The following is a 27,892-nucleotide window of genomic DNA, read 5'->3' on the forward strand; positions in this document are numbered from 1 at the left end:
TCAAACATTGTACATTGATGGTATCAACAAACTGGTCTCTTGTTGGGAGAAATGTGTTTGTCCCCAGGGTGACTATGTTGAGAAATAAACATGTAGACCTGCAGAATAAAGATGTAGAATGTTAGTAAGGTTTGTTTTATTTAACCCTTTCATGGATAAAATTCATTTTTTACAGATTTTTAAAATATTAAGGTGATAACAGTTTCTTTTCAGTCCCATTATTATATTTTCACCACCAAAATATTTTTTAAGTTCTCCATTTTTTCACAACAGGAAGTGGGACACACATGTCCCATGAACCAAGGCAAGATACTTTTTCTGCTGACTGACTGATTATGTAATTTTATTTTTTTTAGCCATAAACAGGATTTTGCAGAGAATAAAATAACTACAAATTATACATGCATGTAATCTTTTTATTTGTATAGAGCCAGTGTAAAAAATATTCATTACATTTCAGTTTTCATGATACATGATCAATACTTACAAAACTTTACATGCCATGAAACTTGGAAAAAACATGGTGTGGCACAGAGTGGTACACCACAAGCAGTGCAAACAACTTTTGTTCTCTTCTCTTTAGACTTTGTGCTGCAGAATCTGCATTACTTCCTAGTGCCACTGTCTTTCGGTACATGTTTGCCTACATTCACGAGCCGGATGTCATCTGGCACACTAGAGACTTCTCTCTTTGCTGGGAAGAAAGTGGGCATTGATCCCCTCTTTTTCCTGGATGAATACCCATTAATCAATTGTCTTGCTAATCTTTACAAATAATGTCTGCTGGGACACATGTGTCCCACTAACTTTATTTCGATTATAAGATAGTACAGTCGCTGAGAAGTACATTCCACACTGTATTTGTACTAAAAAATGATTATTAAGTTAGTAATAAGATGGATTACTTACTTCAGACATCGCTGGAAAGTGAGAAATGATGAAAACTGAAGAATGACACAAATATGTGGCATTGCAGCAGACATATATACATGCCAGTCAACAAAAGTAGTCCCCGCTTCTCTATTGTCTTTGCAGTGCAGTCCCGATTTTTTTCTTAGGTTCAGTACAGTCATCCCTAGATGGCAGCACCGTGCAGAGCTGGGTAACATATATCCCGACACTCGAACTGACGCTCAAAGTTAGTGGGACACATATGACCCATCAACCACGAAAGGGTTAAAAAGCTTTAAGTGCTTTCACATAAAAAATTTGGAGGCATTACTTTTCAGCATGCTCTTATACTAATATCCCTTTTAAGGTGACTACTGTTTTTGTATGATTATTTTCTTTCACTTTACTACTATTTTTGTCCATCTTTACAATTAAATTGTCAAGTTTTAACTCCAGATCACAAAATATTTTTTTATATGCTTCCTTCATTATTTCCACTAACCACTATTCGTCATTACTGATGTTCAACATTCTGTGCTCTAAATATACTTTTGACAATACTTTGATTTTACATCCACATCACCTAATATCCCTACTTTACTTTCTGCTTTCTTGATTTCACAATATTCTGTAGGTGATTGTAGATACATTTGTTATCATCCAGATATTTGTAAAAGCATTGGACAGGTAACATACAGCACAACACAACTTCTAGAAGTTGGAACACAAGTATTTGTTTGGTTATGATAAAAAATAGTTCAGTTATGAGCAATTATTGGATTTTCTAACTGATATAACACTTTGTAGGAGGTTAAATCAAACAGTGGAAAATCCAGGATGGAGCAACGGCGGATTATACACAAGTTCCTATATCATATGTTTTTACAGATATTGTATCAAGTGAAACCTGACACAGATTAACAAAAGTAAGAGTTTGATATGATTTGGGCACTGACTGATAGTTTTGAATATGTAATATGTCATCTGTTGTGGTGCTTTTACATCAACTCACTTGCATTGGTCTTAATTCAATTGCTACCAGACGCAGACTATCTGTTTTCTAGTGTGCCTTGCCTATTTATGTTTGAGAACAGTAGAGAATACCAGAAAATATGGATTTCTGACTTAACTAAATTATAATTAATTACATAAAAAACCAGTAATTATAGCCCTTATAGAAAGCTAAAGGCTGGCATTAATTGATTTAAATGATCACTCAGTAATAAGAAAATTAACTGAATAACACATTCTTTTCAATGGTAGTGAAATGGTCATGTGCACGGGGATTTACTAAGCTTCATATAAATTACTTGGGTTATTAATTTTCCTAATTTGCTTAAGTTCTCAACTAACACATTATTCCTCAAACCAAAGATATTTTCTAGGTCAGAAAAATTTGGGCAACAATATTTCTTGGAATTAAACGTGCTGATAAATTTAAATCCATAATTTTTCTGGAATGTGGAAACTTTAACTGCAAATAGCTTTTTGGAAAAAGTAAAACATTTACTTGAAAAAGGGAAATTGGAGGTCTTTAAATAAGCTATGTCATTTAGGAAATAAACAGCCGTTAGCTCACTAAATTTTTATGGACACATGGCTTTTCAACACGATAAATTAGGTACATATACCTCTTAAAAATGTTTTCTGATGAGCTAACTTTACCATTGGAATTAGCAAAGTTCACATAACCCAGAGAATAATAAATTTAATTACATGTTTCCTAGGTAAGACTTCCAATATTGTAAGTAAATGCAGTATAGTTATTACTAACATAGCAGATGGAAGAAAACAAAATTGTTATCTAAAGAGTAGAACTATAGCAAATAGTCATTCCATTGTGCTGTGTTACAGATGAAGTTGTAAAAATTTAGGAACAAAGGAGAATGGGATTATTTTTTAAAAAAATAAGTCTAGTAATTTCAAGGGACCTCTCTGTCTCTGTATCATTTTGATGAACTAATTTTTCCCGCAGTCTCACGCTTTCTCTCTTGTGTTTATTTTTCAGCAGTGGGAGTGCTATGAAAAGCTTGAGTGAAGGTCATTGCAAGTTTATCTGTCAGTGTTACTTTGATCTTCAGACTCTCTGTTGCAGTATTTTTTTGCAGCATTATCTCTTGGTATTTATTATTGCAGATTGAGTATATAAATAAAAATCATAAGCAAATGCAAAATATCAAGAATAATGTATTTTTGATCAGTGTATAGTGTTACTCATGTTACATAAAGACTAAAATATCATTGCAAATTGCATTTTATCCATTTCTTTGCCACTTTCAGATTCAAGTATTAGATCAACAGATGAACAGTTCCTTGTCGACTTGCAGGAATCACTCAGCCAATCCCTGTTACAGAAATTTGATGACATGTCATTTGCTGAGGAAAGGGCTTTGGCAACAGTTAGGTGAGTAGTTGCAGCAACTGTACCAACAACTGAAGAAAATGAGATTCACATGAAAGAATTGTCATATTTACCTATCACCGCACATCAACAAAGTTATATCCTATTTATGAAACCTATTGAATTATTTTGTATGTGTATGTGTGTTTTTAAATTTGCATACCGTTACATTTTCTCAGTCAGATTGTTCTATCAAATCATTCGCAAAGAAACAGTGGATTATCCTCATTACATGCAATAAAGATGGATAGGTTTTGTTGTAATTTTTAAAAATAAGTGTTAGTTGCTGCGTATTTGCAATCCCCCAAGGTTTGTTTCTAGTAGTTGTCACAATATTCCATGTTCATTTCATATTGACTCATAAATAAATTTAGTCTGATTGTGTACAGTGCCAGATTTATTACATCATAATACACAGTTTTTTGGTAAAAAATTCCATTACCCACAATTCATGTATGATCGAAATAAATTAGTTCTGTATGAGAAACAATTAATGTTGCAGACAATAGTTCTCATAAAAATTAATAAATTATCTCTTAAGCTACATACAATTGGTAAATATGAAGTCCAGGACATTTTAACATAAACTGAAAATGGGTTACTGAATAACTGTGATTCCAGGAGACATCACTGTAGAGTATTATTGCAGTCCCTGAAGAATGTTCGTTTTTGAAAGACAAAATTGAAGAAATAAAATATGAGTAAAATTTGCAGACATGTCTGAATAGAAATGAAAGTAAAGTGACACTAGATCTATAACAAGAATGTATGAATAAATGAGTACTATGAATGAATGAATGAATGAGACTGTGTACCACACAGAAAATGATTTGTCACAAACTGACAGTTCACTTTAAAAAATCCAGTACTTCTGCATGAAATGAACTTCTGATGATTGATTATTCACTGGAAATGCAAAACAGAATGGATATGGAAAGACAATTATTTATGTTTAATTTCATTGGTAGTTTTTCCGTGTGCATTGCTTTCCTCATTACCAGTGGTATTTGCTTTACTGACCTGATATTCATGCATACTGCTATTACTTACCAATATAAGTTCAGTTAATGTATAAGTACTATATTTGCCAGTTTTCAAAGTGACAGCAGATTATATACCATAGCTCATTTCCTGGCCTTAATTTATGTTAATTCCTTCCATCTCAGTATTTATTCACAGTAACTACTCCTTTCTTCACTCCATTTCAGTTTTATACATCTTTCATTTTCTGACTTGTATATTTTTTGCCGTCCCCCCCCCCCCCCCCCTCCCACATCTGTTACATACAATGGCACTTACCTTTTCACTCTTATTAACTTGTGCATAATGTTTTAGTAGTAAACTCTGCCTTGCATATTATTCTGTTTTCCACCCTTAAGCTCCCAAGATTTCAAATCTCAGTGCAGTCCCCAATAATCAGCCTTTCCTTCTCATCCCATCTGGTGAGTCTCCCCTGACCGGGGTTCTGGGTGACTTTTCTAAAATATATCCCTTCCCCTAACCCCCCCAGTCCTTTTCCTTCACCCGTCTTTCTTCCCATTCAACTCTTCTGCCAGAAGAAGGAGCCATTGGCTCCAAAAGCTTGTGAAAGTTCAGACCTTTCGTGTGTGTGTGTTCCCCTGCCGCCTCTTGGTGAGTAGATTTTTTTTATCTGCCCATTTGCATTACAGCTCATTTTCTATATGATAATAGTCTTGTTCATTCATCTTATACTCTAATTTATTTATACACTCTTGTTATAGATTCAGTGTCACTTTACTTTCATCCCTACACAGACATGTCTGCAAATTTTACTTACAGACCTTTGTTGTCGTCGTTGTTGCTGTTATTGTTGTCATCGCCTTCAGTCCAAGAACTGGTTTGATGCAGCTCTCCTTGCTACACTGTCCCGTGCAAGTCTCATTCCTCCGAATAACTGGTGCAATCTATATCCTTCTGAATATGTTTACTGTATTCATCTCTTGGTCTCCCTGTACAAATTTTACCCCCACACTTCCTTTCAATACTAACTTGATTATCCCTTGATGTCTCAGAATGTAGCCTATCAATTGATCCCTTCTTCTAGACAAATTGTGCGACAGATTTCTGTTCTCCCCAATTCTATTCAGCACCTCCTCCTTAGTTACATGATCTATCCATCTAATGTTCAGCATTGTTCTGTAGCACCATATTTCCAAAGCTTACATTCTCTTTTTGTCTAAACTGTTTATCATCCATGTTTCACTTCCTTATATGGACACAATCCAGAGAAGTACCTTCAAAAATGACTTCCTAAGACATGAGTCTATATTTCATGTTAACAAATTTCTATTCTTCAGAAATGCTTTTCTTGCCATTGCCAGTCTACATTTTATACACTCCCTACTATATCCACCACCAGTTATTTTGCTGCTCAAACAGCAAAACCTGTATACTATTTAAGTGTCTTACTTCCTTATCTAATTCCCTTACCATCACCTGATTTAATTTGGCTACACTTCATTATCCTTGTCTTCCTTTTGTTGATGTTCATCTTGTATCCTCCTTTCAAGACAGTCGTCATTCCGTTCAACAATTCATCCAAGTCCTCTGCTGCCTCTGAAAGAATTACAATGTCATAGGCAAAACTCAAGGTTTTTATTTATTCTGCCTGAGTTTTAATCCCGATTCCAAATTTTTCTTTGGTTTCATTTACTGCTTGCTCATTGTACAGAGTGAATAACATCAGGGATAGGCTATAGCCCTGCCTCACTTCCTTCTCAACGACTGATTTCCTTTCATGCCTCATGTCTGTTATGGCTGCTGTCTGGTTTCTATACAAGTTGTACAAGACTTTTGCTGCCTGTATTTTACCGTTGCTACCTTCAAATTGCTAAGAGAGTATTCCAGTCAACACTGTAAAATGCTTTTCTAAGTATACAAATGCTATAAACTAAGGGTTGCTTTTCCTAAACTATCTTCTAAGGTAAATCGTAGGTCAGTATTGCATCACATGTTCCTTTATTTCTACAAAATCCAAGTGCTCTTCTCTGGGGTCGACTTGTACCATAAAGAAGACACGTCATGTTGCAGACAGGCACGATTAAAAGACACTCACATGTAGCTTTCGGCCATAGCCTCTGTCAGTAAAGACACACACACACACACACACACACACACACACACACACACACACACACACACACACACACACATGACAGCAAACTCGAGCATTTTGGGCTGGAATGTCATTGCAACCAACCAACTGTCCACCTGAATGAATGGCAATCACCAAACTGTCACCAAGAATAAAGTTGGCCACCCAGTGGCAGAACATGCTTGATTTCAATGGCTGCTTCACAACCCAGGCCATCTGAATCCTTCCCTTCACCACCAGATTTTCTGAACTACATAGGTAAGTCATCCTTGTAACACATCCTTCACTCCTCTAACCTTTGTGGCTTCAATCTCCATTAACTCACTGACCTCACACCCTCCACCCAATAGTTTCCCCTTCCTCTGTCTTGTCATCCCCTCATAATCCATATCTCCACATCATCTTCATCATGTGGCACACCCCACTGGCTTCAGTACCCATGCATCACATGCCTCGCCCATTCAAATGTCACCCCTACCTCATGCTTTCCTAGCCAGAAAACCTGCTGCTTTCCTCTGAGCTGCTAGCTACCAACCCCAACCCCTCTTCCTGCCTCCTACCTCCCTCTCTAGGGTCAGATGATGTGGAGAAATAGATTGTGAGGGGATGACAGGACACAGGAAAGGGAAACTGTTGGGTGGAGAGTGTGGAGTCAGTGAATTAATGGAGATTGAAGCCACAATGATTACAGGAGTGAAGGATGTGTTACATGGATGACTTATTTATGTAGTTCAGAAAATCTGGTTGTGAAGGGAAGGATCTAGGTGGCCTGGGCTGTGAAGCAGCCATTGAAATGAAGCATGTTGTGTTCAGCTGCCTGTTGTGCCACTGGGTGGGCAACTTTATTTTTGGTGACAGTTTGGTGATTGCCATTCATTGTGGTGGACAGTTGGTTGGTTGTTGTACCAACATAAAACGCTATGCAGTGATTGCAGCAGAGTTGGTATATGACACGGCTGTTCTCACAAGTGGCCCTGCCTCTGATGGGATAGGATAAGCCTGTGACTGGATTGGAGTAAGAATTGCTGGGTGGGTGGGTGGATTGGACAAGTCTTGCATGGGAATGTGATCCCTGTGGCAAGGGGTTGAGTGTAGGAGTGGCATATCAGGGATGGACCAGGATGTGATAGTGAGGGTGGTTGACTTGTGGACACACACACACAAAAAAGAAAGAAAGAAACCTTGCTAGCTTTCAGAATAAATCCTTTGTTCAGCTACGGCACACACACACACACACACACACACACACACACACACACACACACACACACACACCTGAGTGGTCTGGAAAGGAACAAAGCAGAGCCAACATAAGGATTTCCAGTCTCTGGTTGAAAGAGTGAATTAACTGCAAATCTGAATAAAACTGAAAAGTTAATCCTTAGTTTATGCAATACCCTGATTGTATGCCTGTTAAATTTCTGAGTGTACCCTTGGTTTCCAGATTAACTTGAAACCACTCTATATGCATTAAATTATCAAGAGTCACATTGTACTTTTTACATAAACTTAGAGCATGTGTGAGTGAAAAAATGATGCATAGCAACTATTATGGAATTTTTTATAGCCACATTACATACTATACAGTGCTTTGAGGCTGTTGATATGTAGAAAAAAAAGAGTTTTTATGTAGCAGAAAAAAGCAGTCAGGTGTGTAGTAAGTGTTTCCAAAAACAATGTAGCCTGTAGACCACTTTGCAAGAAATTGGATGTCATGACATTCTGAACATTATTTATTCTCAGTTGCATACTCTGCACATAAAAACTAAGAGCTACAAATTAACAGAATCATTTAATTATGCTAATATGTGTCATAAAGAAATGATCGACCAGCCAATTGCTAGACTAAGCAAGACTGAAAATACCCATACATACATTGAAGTGTACCCCCCCATGAACCATGGACTTGCCGTTGGTGGGGAGGCTTGCGTGCCTCAACGATACAGATAGCCGTACCGTAGGTGCAACCACAATGGTGGGGTATCTGTTGAGAGGCCAGACAAACGTGTGGTTCCTGAAGAGGGGCAGCAGCCTTTTCAGTAGTTGCAGGGGCAACAGTCTGGATGATTGACTGATCTGGCCCTGTAACACTAACCAAACGGCCTTGCTGTTTTGGTACTGCGAACGGCTGAAAGCAAGGGGAAACTACAGCCGTAATTTTTCCCGAGGGCATGCAGCTTTACTGTATGATTAAATGATGATGGCGTCCTCTTGGGTAAAATATTCCGGAGGTAAAGTAGTCCCCCATTCGGATCTCCGGGCAGGGACTACTCAAGAGGACATCGTTATCAAGAGAAAGGAAACTGGCGTTCTACGGATCGGAGCGTGGAATGTCAGATCCCTTAATCGGGCAGGTAGGTTAGAAAATTTAAAAAGGGAAATGGATAGGTTGAAGTTAGATATAGTGGGAATTAGTGAAGTTCGGTGGCAGGAGGAACAAGACTTCAGGTCAAGTGATTACAGGGTTATAAACGCAAAATCAAATAGGGGTAATGCAGGAGTAGGTTTAATAATGAATAGGAAAATAGGAATACGGGTAAGCTACTACAAACAGCATAGTGAACGCATTATTGTGGCCAAGATAGATACGAAGCCCACACCTACTACATTAGTACAAGTTTATATGCCAACTAGCTCTGCAGATGATGAAGAAATTGAGAAAATGTATGATGAGATAAAAGAAATTATTCAGGTAGTGAAGGGAGACGAAAATTTAATAGTCATGGGTGACTGGAATTCGACAGTAGGAAAAGGAAGAGAAGGAAACGTAGTAGGTGAATATGGATTGGGGCTAAGAAATGAAAGAGGAAGCTGCCTGGTAGAATTTTGCACAGAGCATAACTTAATCATAGCTAACACTTGGTTTAAGAATCATGAAAGAAGGTTGTATACATGGAAGAACCCTGGAGATTCTAAAAGGTTTCAGATGGATTATATAATGGTAAGACAGAGATTTAGGAACCAGATTTTAAATTGTAAGACATTTCCAGGGGCAGATGTGGACTCTGACCACAATCTATTGGTTTATGAACTGTGGATTAAAACTGAAGAAACTGCAAAAAGGTGGGAATTTAAGGAGATGGGACCTGGATAAACTGAAAGAACCAGAGGTTGTACAGAGTTTCAGGGAGAGCATAAGGGAACAATTGACAGGAAAGAGGGAAACAAATACAGTAGAAGAAGAAGAATGGATAGCTTTGTGGAATGAAATAGTGAAGGCAGCAGAGGGTCAAGTAGGTAAAAAGACGAGGGCTAGTAGAAATCCTTGGGTAACAGAAGAGATACTGAATTTACTTGATGAAAGGAGAAAATACAAAAATGCAGTAAGTGAAACAGGCAAAAAGGAATACAAACGTCTCAAAAATGAGATCGACAGGAAGTGCAAAATGGCTAAGCAGGGATGGCTAGAGGACAAATGTAAGGATGTAAAGGCTTATCTGAAGAGGGGTAAGATAGATACTGCCTACAGGAAAATTAAAGAGACCTTTGGAGAAAAGAGAACCACTTGCATGAATATCAAGAGGTCAGATGGATGGTGGTGGTGGTGGTGGTGGTTAGTGTTTAACGTCCCGTCAACAACGAGGTCATTAGAGACGGAGCTCATGCTCAGGTTAGGGAAGGATTGGGAAGGAAATCGGCCGTGCCCTTTCAAAGGAACCACCCCGGCATTTGCCTGAAGCGATTTAGGGAAATCACAGAAAACCTAAATCAGGATGGCTGCAGACGGGATTGAACCGTCGTCCTCCCGAATGCGAGTCCAGTGTGCTAACCACTGCGCCACCTCGCTCGGTGGTCAGATGGAAACCCAGTTCTAAGCAAAGAAGGGAAAGCAGAAAGGTGGAAGGAGTATATAGAGGGTCTATACAGGGGTTATGTTCTTGAGAACAATATTATGGAAATGGAAGAGGACGTGGATGAAGATGAAATGGGAGATATGATACTGCGTGAAGAGTTTGACAGAGCACTGAAAGACCTAAGTCGAAACAAGGCCCCGGGAGTAGACAACATTCCATTAGAACTACTGACAGCCTTGGGAGAGCCAGGCCTAACAAAACTCTACCATCTGGTGAGTAAGATGTATGAGACAGGCAAAATACCCTCAGACTTCAAGAAGAATGTAGTAATTCCAATCCCAAAGAAAGCAGGTGTTGACAGATGTGAAAATTACTGAACTATCAGTTTAATAAGTCACAGCTGCAAAATACTAACGCGAATTCTTTACAGACGAATGGAAAAACTGGTAGAAGCTGGCCTCGGGGAAGATCAGTTTGGATTCCTTAGAAATGTTGGAACACGTGAGGCAATATTGACCCTACGACTTATCTTACAAGAAAGATTAAGGAAAGGCAGACCTACGTTTCTAGCATTTGTAGCCTTAGAGAAAGCTTTTGACAATGTTGACTGGAATACTCTCTTTCAAATTCTGAAGGTGGCAGGGGTAAGATGTAGGGAGCGAAAGGCTATTTACAATTTGTACAGAAACCAGATGGCACTTATAAGAGTCGAGGGACATGAAAGGGAAGCAGTGGTTGGGAAGGGAGTGAGACAGGGTTGTAGCCTCTACCCGATGCTATTCAGTCTGTATATTGAGCAAGAAGTAAAGGAAACAAAAGAAAAGTTCGGAGTAGGTATTAAAATCCATGGAGAAGAAATAAAAACTTTGAGGTTTGCCGATGACATTGTAATTCTATCAGAGACAGCAAAGGGCTTGGAAGAGCAGTTGAACGGAATGGACAGTATCTTGAAAGGAGGGTATAAGATGAACATCAACAAAAGCAAAACGAGGATAATGAAATGTAGTCGAATTAAATCGGGTGATGCTGAGGGAATTAGATTAGGAAATGAGACACTCAAAGTAGTAAAGGAGTTTTACTATTTGGGGAGCAAAATAACTGATGATGGTCGAAGTAGAGAGGATATAAAATGTAGCCTGGCAATGCCAAGGAAAGCGTTTCTGAAGAAGAGAAATTTGTTAACATCGAGTATTGATTTAAGTGTCAGGAAGTCGTTTCTGAAAGTATTTGTATGGAGTGTAGCCATGTATGGACGTGAAACGTGGACGATAAACAGTTTAGACAAGAAGAAAATAGAAGCTTTTGAAATGTGGTGCTTCAGAAGAATGCTGAAGATTAGATGGGTAGTTCACATAACTAATGAGGAGGTATTGAATAGAATTGGGGAGAAGAGGAGTTTGTGGCACAACTTGACTAGAAGAAGGAATCGGTTAGTAGGACATGTTCTGAGGCATCAAGGGATCACCAATTTAGTAATGGAGGGCAGCGTGGAGGGTAAAAATCGTAGAGGGAGACCAAGAGATGAATACACTAAGCAGATTCAGAAGGATGTAGGCTGCAGTAGGTACTGTGAGATGAAGAAACTTGCACAGGATAGAGTAGCATGGAGAGCTGTATCAAACCAGTCTCAGGACTGAAGACCACAACAACAACAACAACACTGAAGTGTAAGTGTTCAATTGCTGCCACCAGAAGCACACACAACCTCATTAAAAATCTTCAGAAATGTTGTGCAAAAGTGGCTGGAAAAAAGGGTTTTCTATGTAGCAGAGGAATGTGTTTGGTTGTATACTTGTTCAAATGAAGATTTCATCTTTTAACTTATATTCATATGGTTGTATGCAGATCTATATGATTTAACTGTAATCTTTACTACTGTGTTATGATATTATATACAGCATACATGTTGATTCTTACAGAGAAGATAACAGAGACCAGCCACTTCTGATAATGCAGTTTACTTATTTAAATAGCACCATTACCAGTTTTGAGCTGACAGGTTCATCATCAGGTGCCTTGTTCACATTAAGAAAATTTTACTTTAGCTTTTGTTTTTTATTACCCTATATGATGAAATTTCCTTGAGGTTGTGGTGCCCTACAACCAAAATGTGACTTCAGACAATGTCTATTTAACTGTGATTGTGCCTCACAATGATTTTAAACAATGTCACCAAATTATCAAAGTGATGATGTTTCAGTTAATTAGGTTGAAAAATCCATGCCATTACGTTGCAGTGCTGACTTGCTGTGTTAATGCAGCAGTGAAGACTACATGAAGCAATTTCTTTATCTTATGATTCACATTGGAAGCAATGTAAATGATAAGGGGTAAATGTACATAAATAAATATTACAACAGTGGACATAACATTAATTTCTTTCTATGGCTGGTTGAAGGTACTGTATGATTAAGCAAGCTGTTAGCATGGATACTGAAAACATCAGTCATGTGAAACCCAATTTGCATGTTTCTCACGTGACATACTGAAATCTTTGGATCAGGCAGTCAGAGAGATGCAGTTATTTGCTGATTTTCAAATAGCAGATGACTTCATACCACATCTGGTTATTGTCAAAAAGTTTGATCATATGGGGGGTATCAACTGAAATTTGTGATTGGACTGAGGACTTTTTGACAGGGTGGACACAGCATGTTATCTGGGATGGAGAGTCATTGTCAGAAATAGAAGTAACTTCAGGTGTGCCCAGGGAAGTGTACTGGGACCCTTGCAGTCCATGGAGATATTGATAACCTTTCAGACAATTTTAACATCCGACTTTTGTAGATGATTCAGTTATCTATAATGAAGTACTGTCTGAAAGAAGCTGCATAAATATTCAGTCAGATCCTAATAAGATTTCAAAGTGGTGCAAAGTTTGGCAACTTGCTTTAAATTTTCAGAGATGTAAAATTATGCACTTCTCAAAACAAAAAAAACATAGTTTCCTACAATTATAATATCAGCGGGTTACAACTGGAATAGGCTAATTCTTACAAATACCTTGATGTAACACTTTGTAAGAATATGAAATGGAATGACCACATAGGCTCAGTTGTGGGTAAAGCAGGTGGTATACTTTGGTTTATTGGTAGAATACCTGGAAAGTGCAGTTAGTCTACAAAGGAGATTGCTTACAAATCACGTTGTGATCCACTCTACAATTATCATCAAGAATGTAGAACCTGTACCAGATAGGTCTAAGAGGGAATACTGAATGTATACAGAGAAGTTCAGTGTGAATGGTCACAGATTTGTTTGATCTGTGGGAAAGTGTGACAGAGATACTGAAGGAACTGACTGGAAGATTCTTGAAGATACACGTAAACTGTCCCGAGAAAGTCTATTAACAAAGTTTTAAGAACCTGCTTTAAATGATGACTCTAGGAATATACTACAATCCCCTGTATATCACTCACATAGGGACCATCAGGATAAGATTAGATTAATTACTGCACACACAGAGGCAGTCAAACAATCATTTTTTCCATACTCCATGTGTGAAATTCTTCCAGCACTCCATACATGAATGGAATGAGAAGAAACCCTAATAACTGATACAATGGGATGTGCCCTCTGCCATGTACCTCATGGTCATTTGCAGAGTATTGAGGTAGATGTAGATGTAGATGTAGATTGTGAGACAGAAACAGTATAAATAATTCTAGGAGCCAGTTGTCAGGAAAGAATTAAGAATATCCTACACTTTCATTCCTTCTGTATGAATTCTGAACATAGAAGTGAGGTCAGAACAGCCAGTATGGAATCTGAAAAGAATTGTACATAGAAATGTTTCATGTGACAGTGAATATGTCATCTGCTTTTCACAAACTGCCTATTGGCTTCTGTCTCGGGTTCTTCGGCCGACGTTCATCTAATGATTTTTCTGACGTTTCGCCAGCACGAGAGGCTGGCATTGTCAAAGCTTCATCCTCCATTGCCGGTTCACCACGGGCAATGGAGGGTGAAGCTTTGACAATGCCAGCCACTCGTGCTGGCGAAACGTCAGAAAAATCATTAGATGAACGTCGGCCGAAGAACCCGAGACAGAAGCCAATAGGCAGTTTGTCAACAAGTGGCCACGAAAGCCTTAACAATTTTGTATCTGCTTTTCACTTGTATGTTCACTACATGACATACATTAATTCTAGAGAGTAGATATTAAGAAGTTACTGTTTTCTGTATATACATATGTGTGTGTGTTTTAATCCTCACAGAATATCAAAAGATGATAATGGCAGCTTTGGTATTCAGATAACATCTGGATCTAATGGTGAAATATTTATACAGTCTGTTGTGGAAGGAGGACCTGCAGATAAGCTGGGAGTAGTTCATAAAGGTAATTATACTGTAATGAGGGAATATTGGATCTTTGAAAAATTGGTGACAAAGAACAGCTAGTTAGTGGCTGCATACTTTAGTATTTAGAAACTAAGTTTGTTTACTTATATTTCTTTATTAAAGGAAATAATTACTTGACCTATTTGCAACATTTTCCTTTCCTGTAGTCTGCAGATTCATTTTAAATTCTATTATTCTTAGATAGTTATGCTGTTGTCACTCATAAGTAATGAATGAAGAAGGAAGATTGCAGTAATTTAGAACAACTTAATTTCAAAAGTAAATCCTATCTCTGTGTGTTAATTATTTATACAGAACAGCTTGTTTTATGCTGCCGTTATATTAAGAAATAGTAAATTTGGTGCAAGTAACTAAAACTAGCAAAATGAAGCTATGTTAGAACACTGGAATCATACTTGAATTGATTTATATGCCTGTAAACAACTGTTGTTGTATAAGGCATTGTCAGTGCATACATAATCATACAGATGATTGTGGAAATAGTTAACATATATAATCTACTATTACGTAATATTGTTTATCTTGTACTCATCACATAATTGATTTTGTTACACATTGACTACACATTAGGTTTTATGCCATAAGCTACAATTTTGTTTGTTGCAATCACTTTTACACTAAAACATCTTTTTCTTGATATACGTAAATTCTTTTGTGTTATGTTTTTCCCTTCAGCCATATCTCTACCACTATTTTAAATTTATTTTCATGTAATATCCTTGTCATACGGTACACCACTGAAAAATATTTTGCCAGCATGTAAAAGATCATTTTGGGCTTTACTGAAATGAGTTCAAGGAATGTTCCTATTTCTAGTTTCATATGACTGTATATATCATCTACTTTCATTCATGTGGACATTCTGTTTAGCATGCATAAGTGCTTTGAGGGTGTATGGCCTAGGGACTATAAGCATTTTGTGGTCAATAAAGTGCTGTCTGCAAGATGTTAAATTGCTCAAATCAAAATACGTCTATTGGGTTTCTTGTGCTAGAGTAAAACTACTTTTGATCCTGCAGAGATTCCCCAAAGAATAGTTCCATAATGCAAGTGTGTATGAAAAAAGGAATCATATGCCACAAACATGAACTCTTTACTCATACAATTCTTCAGTTTCTTAAGAAGACATAAAATTCTTGCCAACTAACTGCAGAGCTTTACTCTGCAGATATTCTAGCATAATTTATTATTGAGGTATATGCCTAACAATTGTACGGAAAGCTGGAGCTCATTTTGTCCATTATTAATACCTCTAAGGAAAAAGAGGATTTTATTTATTATCAACTTATTTTCATGGAATGACTGAGCTGCCTTTTCTGTAATGGAACTGTTTATTTATTCGACAACATTGACATCACTATGTTATGAAATAAAAGTTATGTCATCAGTATACATCATGGATTTATGTGATAATAAGTTGAGCAGGTCATTCACACAAACAATAAATAAGAAAGACCCCAGCACAGATCCTTGTGGCACTCGATATTTTACGCTGAGATGGTCATTTTTCGAAAAACTTGCACCCGGTGAGCAGTCTACCTGACGGGAGGCCCTGGTCGCATGACAACAACAACATCTTTATTTTTGGAATTTATGTAAAGCATTTCTTTTATGTTAGTCATGTGCGATTTCAGTAGTGCTAGCTCTGTTTCAGTTATTCCATATCTTTCAAGTTTCTCAGTTGAAATGACATATGAGACAGTGTCTGATGCCCTGGTTAGATCTACTAGAGTGGTATAGGTGTGCACCCTATTTTCAAAACAATGTAGTACTGACAATACAACTTCTTGAACTGCACTTATTGTTGGCAGCCAGCACTCAAAAAAATCATGTAGTTGGTTTTTCATTAAAGTTTCAGTAGTTTCCAGTATCATTGGTAATATTGAAATAGGGGTGAATTTCTGTCCGCTTTTTTGTAAATAGGCAAGACAGTTGTTAGTTTCAGGGAAACATTGGACTTTCTATTTCAACCTGTTTATTTTGTTTGTGATTCTCCATAGGTTCCCTAACAGACACAGCAGCCTGATTGAAGCCTTCATGTCAGTGGAACACTAAAAATCTCCACCCCCCCCCCCCTCTCTATTGTGTACATTTAAAATAATATCTTCCAATAATGGCATATCAAGATTCCCTCTCTATTGTGTACATTTAAAATAATATCTTCCAATAATGGCATATCAAGATTAATAAGTAGCAAGTAAAAAAGCAGGCAGAGAATACCTTGCAGTGTCAGCTGTTTACTCTCACACTCTACCTGTATCACATGGTGCCGCAACAGCTCTCCATTCTGGCAACTAATAGTGTGGAGGCATTTTACTTTGTGAATACTTTTCCTGCTACTGATACTATCTTGAAAAACACAGACTATCAGTCTTGCTAGTTCAGTTACTATTTGTTGTTTCCTTATGCCATCCACAGTGAACACTACAGTGACAAAGTGTCACTGTTATATGTGTACAAACACAATACATAATACAATGAGGACATACTGAAAACCAGTTAAAAATTAAAGTAAAATCTTCAAAAAATCTATAAATATTTTATGAAGGCAAAATAGTAAATTACACTTAGGTACTGGCAGAACAACACAAAATTGTGAACAGATCCAAAGTCTGATAGTGTACAGTATTATGTATTGTATTATTATGTATCTTCTGTAGAACTGCTGGAGATATACATGTAACCTGATACTGGTCTGACTAAAATAAAAATAAACAAGTTCATTACTGTCAATGCCACCTTCCCGTGCACTAACATCCCCAATGCCCATGGCTTTGCTGCTGTTGAGCGCTACGTCTTCCAGTGCTCAACTGACTCCAAACCAACAATGTGTTTCCAGTCACCATGACCAATTATGTCCTCACTCACAATCAGTTCTCCTTTGGAAGGTATAACCTACAAAAAATCTATGGCAAAGCAATGGGCACCCACATGGTACCATGCTATGCCAACTTATTCATGCGCCATGTAGAGAAATCTTTCCTAACCAAACAGAACCCCAAACCCCTCACCTGGTCCAGATTCATTGCTGATGTCTTTGAAATTTGAACTGAGATTGAGGCCACCCTATTCGCATTCCTCCAGAACCTCAACACCTTCTCCCCCATTCACTTCATCTGGCACTTCTCAACACAAGAAGCCACAGCACTCGATGTTGACCTCCATCTCAGGGATGGCTACATCACTCCATCCACATCAGACCTACCAACCACCAACACTTTGTCAGCTGCCACCCATTCCAAACTGAGGAGTTCTTTCCATACAGCCTTAGCTACCAGTAGTTGTCTCATCTACCGTGATGAGCAGTCCCTCTCCAGATACACCAAGGGTCTCACTAAGGCCTTCAAAGACCAAAATTGGCCTTCCAACCTTGCTCAGAAACATATCTCCCATGACTTGTGTTTCCAGTCACCTTTCACCATCGACATACTCACTATCTGACCATAAAGGAACACTCCTCTCTTGACACAGTGCCATCCAGGACTGGAACAATTGAATCATATTCTTCACCAGTGTTTCAACTATGTGATGGTGTTCCCTGAAATGAGGAATGCACTTCCACTATCCTCCCCATCCCTCCCACAGTGGTATACTGCCACCCACTGAACCTATGCAACATATTTGTCCATCCCTACTCAACCCCTGCTCCCAACCTGTTGCCTTATGACTCATATACCTGCAACAGAGCTAGAAGCAAGACGTGCCCCATACATCCTCCCACCACCACCACTACTCCAATCCTGTCACAGATATCTCCTACCCCTTCAAAGGCAGGGTTACCTGTGCAAGTAGCCATGTGATTTACAAATTAAGCTGCAATCACCTTGCCACTTTCTACGTGGGCATGATAATTAACAAGCAGTCTGTCATCATGAATGGCCACTGCTAAACTGTAACTGAGAGACAGCTGGACCACACAGTTGCTGAACATGTTGCCCAACATGATGTGCTTCACTTTAATGACTGCTTTACAGCCTGCACCATCTGGATTGCTACTACCAACACCAGTTTTTCGGAAGTGCATATGTGTGAACTCTTGATACAACATATCCTTTGTTCTTGTAGTCCACCTGGCCTCGCCATTTGCTAGTCCGTATCCTACACCCACCTATGCCCTTCGCTACTTCCACTCTAGAACCACACACTCCTTTTATTCCACCAACTCTCCCACTTGTCTTTTCTCCATTGTCACTTCTCACTTTTTCTCCCTCCCCCTGCCCTCAAGCAAAGCCACCATGACATTGCACCTAGCAGCCCTATCCTGTTCCTACCACATCCTTGCACACTCTCACAGACAGCACAGCATCTTACCCCACTGGTACCCTCCTATCCGCACCCCCCCACCCAACCCCCACCCCCCAACCCACTGCAGCAGATTGCTGTTCATGTCAGGCACAGATTTGGCTGGGTTTTGGCTCCAGCACTCAGAGACAGTGGCCATGTGTGTGTGTTTTCTGTTTCAGTAGAAGGACCTTGTCTGAAAGCTTAATATTTTTGCAGTCTTTTTCTTTATGCCTTTCTTTACTCAGTGCCTCCTCCATATGGTGAATTGCAATCTGATGTTTCCACAATGTTGTTATTCCATCAAGGAGTTTAGATTGTTTGGAAAAGAAAATAATGAAACATAAGCATGGGAAAGCAAATAATGGAGAAGTATTAGTAATAGTGGTAGTAGTAGTAACAATAATGACAATAACAAAGGAAATGGGAAAGGACTAGGAAAGGAAAAGTGGTTACAGGTCAGTGAAAAAAATTTAGTTAGCAGAAAACCATGCCAGGATGTTACTGAATTGTAACAAACATTAGAGGAGCATTTTTGTCTCATGCAGTTTGGAGGAGCAGATGCAGGAAGCGGTGAACCCTCATCAGCTTGGCTGTTGGAAAAGGAGACCAGTAAATGGGGTCCTATATTTATTTCTAAATGAAGTTTATAGTTCAGTCAGTGACAGAAAGCATACATAGGAATATTCCTTGATTTCACACACACCTACAAACTTATCAGCCAGGAATTACTTATGGATAAATTGCTTTAGTATGGAATTAGGGGGAAATGCAAAGATTCTGTCAGAACGTAAAATGTAATTACCTCAAAAACATTATTTTATCCGTTATGGTTGGAGAACACCAAAGTTTTTTCCATAAATTACGCTGTAGTAAGTACTGCAACCAGCCACAAGTTTTCTTGAAATGATTTTATTGTACCAGTACTAGTTTTGGGCCCTGAGCACATCGTCAGATGGTAGTGTTGACTTCTTTCAAGTTTTACATTTGTGTCCAAAATTATAACAAAAAAAATTTTGTGAAGCATTGTTTTTAGTGTCTCAACTGACTTCTTCCATTTTGAAAATGTAATAATGTCACAGGCCAATTGTTGCCAGTACATCATTGTTATTTATATTCCATTTTGACCGCTGTACCTCCCTTGGTCTTGTATGACATGCCTATAAAATCTCTTAAGCCGTTCCATTTCCTTTATACCCTCTAGTCTCTACCTTGACCATGAAATGACGTATTAGGAAAGGTTGTGGGTTTTTTGCACTTTCTATGAGAGTCTACTACTGCAGGGTAAGTTGACTTTTTTTTCTTTCTTTGTGTCATTACAGTTCTATTTTTAAGTTATCCCTTCATAAACAAACATTGTACATTGTAATTGCTGGATATACTGTTGCATGAAACAACATAACAACTGAACTAGTAGGCATATAGACACAATTTAAATAACTGCTAAGCTTTCAGACAATGTTCTGCATCCTTGCTAACAAAAGCACACAAAAGGAAATACATTGCCTTGATGCAGCAACACTGCAGTGAATTCTGAGAAGACGACACTGCTGAAAGCTTAGCATTTCTTAAAAGCATGTTGACTGCTCAAAGCCCAGTTGACTTAAGATAGTATGTGCTTTTCCTAGCATTGTTGGATGCAAATAACATACTAATTGATATGAATGTGTTGCAGGAGATCAGGTAATGGCTGTTGATGGTCGAAGTCTGATAAGTATGAAGTATGAGGAAGCTTTGCACATTCTCCAGGCAGCTAGCAGTGTGGTAGAACTTCTGTTATCACAGCCACTGAGCAAATCAAAGGAGAGAAATTCTGACGAGCCTAACAGCATTGCACCTCCCACCACAATCCAGTTTAATGATACCCTGTCCCAGAGTGTAAATGAAGATGTGAAACAGACTGTGATTTCTTGTGAAGCAGACGTGCATACGAGTGACTGGAAATACAATGTTGGAGAGCATTCATCTGAAATTAAAAACAACTTATGCTGTGATGATAAATTATCTGTGCAAGAAGATACTGTCACTTACAAGCCAGTGCATTTTCAGCCATTTATTTCTGAACCTGCTATGACTATTAAATTAAAATCATCATCTATGGATAATGAAAACAGTGATGCATATCCCATTTGGTGTGTTGCACAACCCAAGAGTACCAGCGAAGAAAGGTGGAGTCAAGTTTAATGTGAAGAAATTGGTAAATTGGTAAGCCATAATTCTGTCTCTGACCTTTCTCTCTCTTTCCTTTTTATGTAATATAAAGCCCTATTGACATGTATGAAGTCTCATATATAAGCTAATGTCTCAAGTGAGTCATGGCTGGTTGTTTGTGTGATTTATTTACTGTGTGTGTGATTTTTAGCATTGAAAGTAAACTGTTAGCGTGAGAGTTGGCACCTAGACACACATGAAAATAAAAAAAAAACCTATGAGAGAATGACCATGAGTGTCATTTGTGAGATTGTAGATAGCAGCTTTTCCTTTAAATACAGTTAGAAGTATGTATGAAACACATTGGGAAAGTGAAAGTCACTGGAACACCCTCTTTCAGGAGTCAGTTTTTAAGCTAGATGACCACTAAGTAGACTGTTGGAATCTGGAAGTATGTGGTATGAAGCCACATCAATCTTTAACTTATCTCTGCCATCTAAATGCTCAAAAATGGCAAGAAAACAATTATTTTATACTTTACTTTGAAATAAATGTTTATTTTGTAGTTTTATGTTTATTTGTCAGTATACCTTTTTTGGGAGTGTATTGTTTAGTAAGAAATTTTGACCAAATATTAGTTTTCATTGATTGTCAGTTATTGAAAAGCTCTCAGATTTTAGTTTTGTTCTCTCATTCCTGTTTAAAAATCTATAAAACAGTTTCTTTTCATTACATCTCTAATTTAAGAGACATTACACTCAACATCATAATTCACATATACAAGTAAATAAGTGGTACATTAGCAGGTCTTGTATTTTCTTTTAATTGGGTTTTTATCAGTGTGCTCTTGTGTATGAGTCAAGCAGTAAGAGGATTATGAATGTGGGGTACCCCTCTGAAGTCCACTGGAACAAGGGGAGAGCGTAGGACTTCCTCCCACCACGACTACCAACCCAATGAGAAGTGAAACCCTAGAGTTACGTTCTTGCTCTCAGTCTAGTTGTGACTGTTGACTGTGCGGTACTTCATGAATCCGTCAAGTGTCCGTTTTCGACATCGCTGCTTGCACATGTTGTGTTTGTCAGTGTTTCTTTTTCCTGCTGGTTGATTTCCCCAATGGAATCCGGAACTGGTGAGACATTTTATATTCCATTCTATTATTTCTTGCATGTATATGTTTCCTTCATGAATGTGTATTTACTGTCTCATCCTTGCAACTAAACGATATTTATTTTGTCTCATTATATTTTTAAACTTTCATTGAGTAATATCAAAATTGTGGGTCAGTATATCCCTACTTCCATTTCTATTGCTTTATTTTATTTTTCTCTCTCTCTTTTTTTTTTTTTTTTTTTTTTTTTTAAAAAAAGAAGGCAAAGGTTATTAAAAATGAACCTACACATTCTTCTTGTAGATTTTATTATTACCTCAGAAATATGTTTCCCAACACATTTTAACAAATTTTATAAGCATATAATCTCACAATTATGAATAAGACCACTTTAGCTGCACGATAAATCTTTTTTCTGATCCAGGTAGTTTCATGGCATTAGAGCCATTTCTTCATGGATACAGCTGTATGTAAACAAGTAAAAATGAATAAAGATCCTGTTTCGGTTAAAATGTAATTGTACTATACATGAAGTTATATAGAAAAAATACTCACATTTATAATTTATTCCAAACAATAAGCAGCAGATGACCCATTGTGATATAACTGTTTAAATGTCAAGAAGTCAGTAGTCCAATTTAAAATAAAGCAGAAGTGAGGGAACACCATCATGATACAGAAAAATTGGAAGAAGAATATATGGATGTCAAAGACAGCACAAATGATACGTGTAGGTGGTGAAAGCTATGTTCACACAGGCAGGGTAAATAAATCTTGTATAATTGTATAGTAAGTCAAGTTTAGATAAACTGGTGCAATGAGAATAGACCATCATATAAATAAAAGGACCAATGAGAATAGACCATCATATAAATAAAAGGACAGGAGAACAGAAAACATAAAATCTTATGTAGAAATGCTGAGGCCCATCATCACAACAGCATGAGGTCCACAGTGACTGACCACCTAGACAAATTGAGCTGAAGGTTAAACAGTTTTCCCACAATGGGACAAAGAATGTTGGTTCATCTACTGCTCATCGTTTTGGATAAAATGTAAAGGTGAGTACATTTTTCCTACATGGCTTCATGAATAGTACAATTACATTGTAACTGAAACAGGATCTTTATTCATTTTTGTTCTTGTTTACATGCAGCTGTATCTGTGGAGATGTGATGACAGCTGAAGTGGACTTATTCATTGTGATGCTGTTATGCAGCTGTGGATGCCCACAATATAAAATTTGCTATAATCTCAGTTTTAAATTTGTTCTGATTGACACTAATGAGAGGTGGTCAGCAGGCCTTATAATCAAAGATTTACTTAATATGTAGCAATAAAAGTTGATTTTATAAACTTTATAAGATATTTAATTCATATTTCTAATCACATAAATAAAAATTAATTTTGTTCTGTTGGCATTTTGTATTTGGGTGTCTTTTGTTAAACTACACAGAAAAGCTTTCATAAGTGTTATTTTGATCCTTTACATTAGCTTTGAGGATTTTTCCTTTAAGCATTTAAAAAGTAGTTTGTCCCAAATATTACCACACCACTGCAGCAGTTTCAGATGTTTGAGTTATTTGGACACATTATCTCAAAATACAGTATATTGTGTTGGCATCATACTGCTGACATATGCAAGCTGCATCATATTTATACAAGTGCGTTGACACAGTAGCAGCTATGAATGCAGGAAACACTGAGCATAATTTCTGAAGCAAATATCTCTTAAAACTCATTTCATAAATTTTATTTTCCAGCAATCGGAAATCAATAGCATAATATTGGCCTGGTGCAAGTAGGATTTGCACTATTTGTGCACTGAGGGTTCTGTACAAATATAAGTACATGGACAATTCATCCATTCCAGTAATTTTTGCTTGCTATTGACACTGGTATTGGCAAGATACTGGTACCAGGGATTCCAAGACCTCCAACGATATTTTAATTTCAAGTTTTACATTGGACAACAAGTGACAAAAAAAATATTTTTTTGTATGATATGATCAAAAATTAATAAGTTTCTGACTTTTTCCTTTACTTCAACTCCTTACTTCTTACCAAAATCCGTGATTCTAGACCAGTGAGAAGTACTCTATATATTCTGATGAGTGAGTTTTCAAGTATTGAAATATGTGAGGTAAATGGCCGTATCTTTCAGTTGAATTGACTTAAAAGCTTATATTTATTACATCACAAAGGGACTGCAGACCTTAGTAAGTGACATAAATTTCAATGTGAAATGTCAACCCGTTCCTAAGAAAAAGTTGTGTTAACATATGGACAGACAGACAGTCTGATAAAAAATAATTTAAAAAAATTATTTTTGTGTGATATAACTACAGCTTAACAATTTTCTGGTTTTTTTTTTCCTTTTGCTGTACTGTATGGCCTTGCTTCATACAGGTTTCGATGAGTGAGTTTTCGAGTATCAAAATATGTGACACGAGTGGCTGTATCTTTTGACTACATGGACTTAGACGGTGGACCTCAGTGTGTGACATCAATTTCAACTTGATGTGTATATACATCCCTGAGAAAAAGTGATCTTAACGGATGAATGGTCTGGTAACAGATGACAAAAAATTTATTTTCATGTGTTACAATTGCAAATTAACACTTTTCAGATTTTTTCCTTTGGTTGTACTGTCAAACATTGCTTCTTGCGAAATTCCATGATTCTACATTGACAGGATGTATCCTATAGGTTTTGATGAGCAAGTTTTTGAGTATCAAAATCTGTGACATAGATGGCTGTGACTTAGAAGCTTTCAATGTTTACACCATCAAGGGAGTGTAGACCTTCATATGTGACAGAAATACCGATGTTTTATGTCTACCCATTCGTGAAAAAAATTGTTTTTAACAATGGACAGACGGACAGACAGATGGACAACGATGTGATCCAGAAGGGTTCTATTTTTACTGATTGAGGTCCAGAACACTAAAAAGAACCCATTTTTCATACCTCTGTTGTAAATTGCAACTTTGCAGTTATTTGCAAATTACTATTAAGTTATAATACAACATGAACTAAAAATATTTATTTTTTTTGGTCATGTGTATGACCCATTAAACCAACAATTTAAAAGTATAAGAAAAATATTGTATACTCACAAAAAAGCAGCAGCATTGACAGAAAGGTATTCTAGAGGTGTTCTTCCTTTCCTAAAACTAGTTTATTCTTGACTTGCCTTCCGTGTGAGTTTTGATACTGTTACATATACACCTGGAGGGAGAAGATTCCTCTTGCTCCCTCAGGGCCCTCCATTGATCTTTGTGAAGGCAAACACTCATTGGGACATGCCACAAGACCATAATGGCTCAGTATTTGAATGATGTGTGATTGTTGACCAGTGTCAGTAGTGCAAAAAGGATGTACACCATATTGTCTGTGAGCATATTTTGACAATAAGTCTTGTGCTATAGTTCTGTGTAGTGGTTGATGAAGAGAAAAAGAGTAAGAAAAGGAAATAAGAGATACAATAATCATGTAGATTGTCAAACTCTATTGCCAGATTTACTGGAAGATGACTGCTTCTGGGAGTTCCCATTACAGGATGCACATGGAAAGATTGACGTAGGATGGGACTATCATTCTTCGTGTAGCCATCCCTGATTTATTCGTAGTCTGATGATTATATGTGAACACATTGTAAGAGAGGACAAAGTTGGGCGGTGTAGCAATTTCTAAAAGACTTCTCAGTAGTTGCTCAAAGCAGAGCGCCCATGTGTATGTTAAATGTTGGCATAGGAAGAGGTTAATCAGTTCCCAGTTGGGGGACAAGGGTGTGGAATAGTTCAGAAATGTTCAGATGTATGTGAAACCTTATGGGACTTTTCTGCTAAAGTCATCAGTCCCTAAGCTTACACACTACTTAACCTAAATTAACCTAAGGACAAACACACACAACCTTGCCTGAGGAAGGACTCGAACCTCCGCCGGGACTAGCCGCACAGTCCATGACTGCAGCGCCTTAGACCGCTCGGCTAATCCCATGCGGCGGTGTGGAATAGCTTTGAGTTTGAGGTCCTTCAGGAGTTTATTAGGATCTCTTAAGTAGTAGGGGAGGACCTGGGTGACAGATATGTTGCTCTTCTAGAACTGAGATGAATTTGGTTGTGGCCTTGAAGCCTGCCACATTGAGTAAGCCAAGCTAGTTACTTTTGTGTATTTTTAATATTAGGAAATAATTGTTGCATCTCAGTCTGGCTGGAGGGAATTGGACTTGAGAACTGACCCAGTCAGACTCCCACATATTCCTTTTGCAATGCATGGTTAATGCTGTACCTTCCTGCTAACATGGAAAATATTCACTTAGTGAGTTCTTGAGAAGCACAGCCTGCCTTTGGCAGTGTGTAATGTTCCTCAGCTAACAAAAGCTGTAAAAAAATGAGCTGCACCACAAGTGTCAACAGGGTGCATATATGTAAGAGTTTTAACTGTATTATACTGCTGAAGTGAGTTAATTTTTCCAGATCTGGCCATAACTACTAAATGAAGAAAAGCTTTTGCAATAAACCATCTGTTCTGTATTGTCACTTTGTGTACACACATTTGCTGCCAAGTCTCTCCAAGCACACTGTTCCAGAAATGAAAGAACAAAAATAAGCACAGGTTTTACTAATCCTTTCACACTTACAGCACTCGCTATCCATAGTAGCCAGTTTAATAATTCAGGCTTGACATAGAAAGAACCTCACTTTTCATGAACTAGTAAGCAGTTTTTAAAAACATGGTGTTTACTAGTTTTGAATGGTCACTGAAATACTATGTAGAGCATTACGTTTGGACTTCGAAAGTTTGCAGTTATGGCTCATAGCATGCACATGGAATTAATGATCTGAAGGAAAGTCTCCAAAGAATCACTGTTACTTGTTTTTATGAAAATGCTTAGACTTATAGTCACAGGAGTTGACCACTGGCTCCTCCCAACTCAAGAAAGAAATTTGTCTGCAAAGTGCGTGAAAGACTTCTTCTATGATTGACAGCACAACATAGTAACCAATCAGATTCATATTTCAATTCAAATAATCACATACTTTCCTTCTTTGTACCAATCCACATTCCAAAATCAAGTTAGATGAAATTACATAAGAAAACATCACCAAAAAGCAAATAAAACAGATTAATCCAATATTTCATGCTAATTGTAAAATGTGACTCACATCAAGGCTTGACAGTCAGATTCCCACATTCACTCACACTTATTTGCAAATTCAATGATTACTACTTCACATGCATTGTGCTTTCATACTCACATTCACTCAGATAGCGCACCAGAACAAAATAAAAATATCAAACACAATGAAAAAGTAATTTTTTAAGCTGACATCATTACATAATGTACGCTGACAAACAAAATATTGCTTAACTATTTTGGTGACTACATACTGAGTTTATCATCTGATATGCTTAAAAACCACTTACGTGTCTAAACGTTGAACGTAACAGGAAGTTGCAACTTTTAGATTTTTAGGTTATTTAAAAAATTTTTGAAATTACTTCATATGCAAAACTGAAATCTGTAAAACAGTTCACTATTGTTATTTTGAAAGACTTTACAGTATTTCATGTTGATTGGTATATGGAAAATGGCTTTATTAATTCCCAAGTTGGTGTGTAATTTAGATGATCTGCAAACTGCACATGTGAGACTAGGCTTGCAACAGCAAGTGAGTGCAGAATGATAGATCGCATTCTCCCTAATATGGAAATGTGGTTCAACAGGGCTCAAAGCCACTGAGGCAAATCTTACAGCTTCCTAATCATTGAAAAGTGC

At 37.5% G+C, this 27,892-nt stretch overlaps 2 protein-coding genes across 3 annotated transcripts in view; both read left to right on the top strand.

Moving 5' to 3' along the window:
- Nucleotides 1-21,560, top strand: part of LOC126481519 (tyrosine-protein phosphatase non-receptor type 13-like) — a 450,882-nt gene extending 429,322 nt beyond the window's left edge. For both annotated transcript variants that reach the window (XM_050105325.1, XM_050105332.1), the window contains 3 exons: nucleotides 3,172-3,295; nucleotides 14,419-14,540; nucleotides 20,520-21,560. In XM_050105325.1, the coding sequence (XP_049961282.1) occupies nucleotides 3,172-3,295; nucleotides 14,419-14,540; nucleotides 20,520-21,028 (755 nt within the window). In that variant the 3' untranslated portion in view covers nucleotides 21,029-21,560. The remainder of the gene's footprint in view (nucleotides 1-3,171; nucleotides 3,296-14,418; nucleotides 14,541-20,519) is intronic.
- A 419-nt stretch (nucleotides 21,561-21,979) lies between these two features.
- Nucleotides 21,980-27,892, top strand: part of LOC126427820 (uncharacterized) — a 328,244-nt gene continuing 322,331 nt past the window's right edge. Inside the window, exon 1 of the mRNA XM_050089782.1 lies at nucleotides 21,980-22,127. Coding sequence (XP_049945739.1) covers nucleotides 22,112-22,127 — 16 coding nt within the window. The 5' untranslated portion in view covers nucleotides 21,980-22,111. The remainder of the gene's footprint in view (nucleotides 22,128-27,892) is intronic.

Source organism: Schistocerca serialis, chromosome 1, assembly GCF_023864345.2.
Source record: "Schistocerca serialis cubense isolate TAMUIC-IGC-003099 chromosome 1, iqSchSeri2.2, whole genome shotgun sequence".
Classification (NCBI taxonomy): domain Eukaryota; kingdom Metazoa; phylum Arthropoda; class Insecta; order Orthoptera; family Acrididae; genus Schistocerca; species Schistocerca serialis.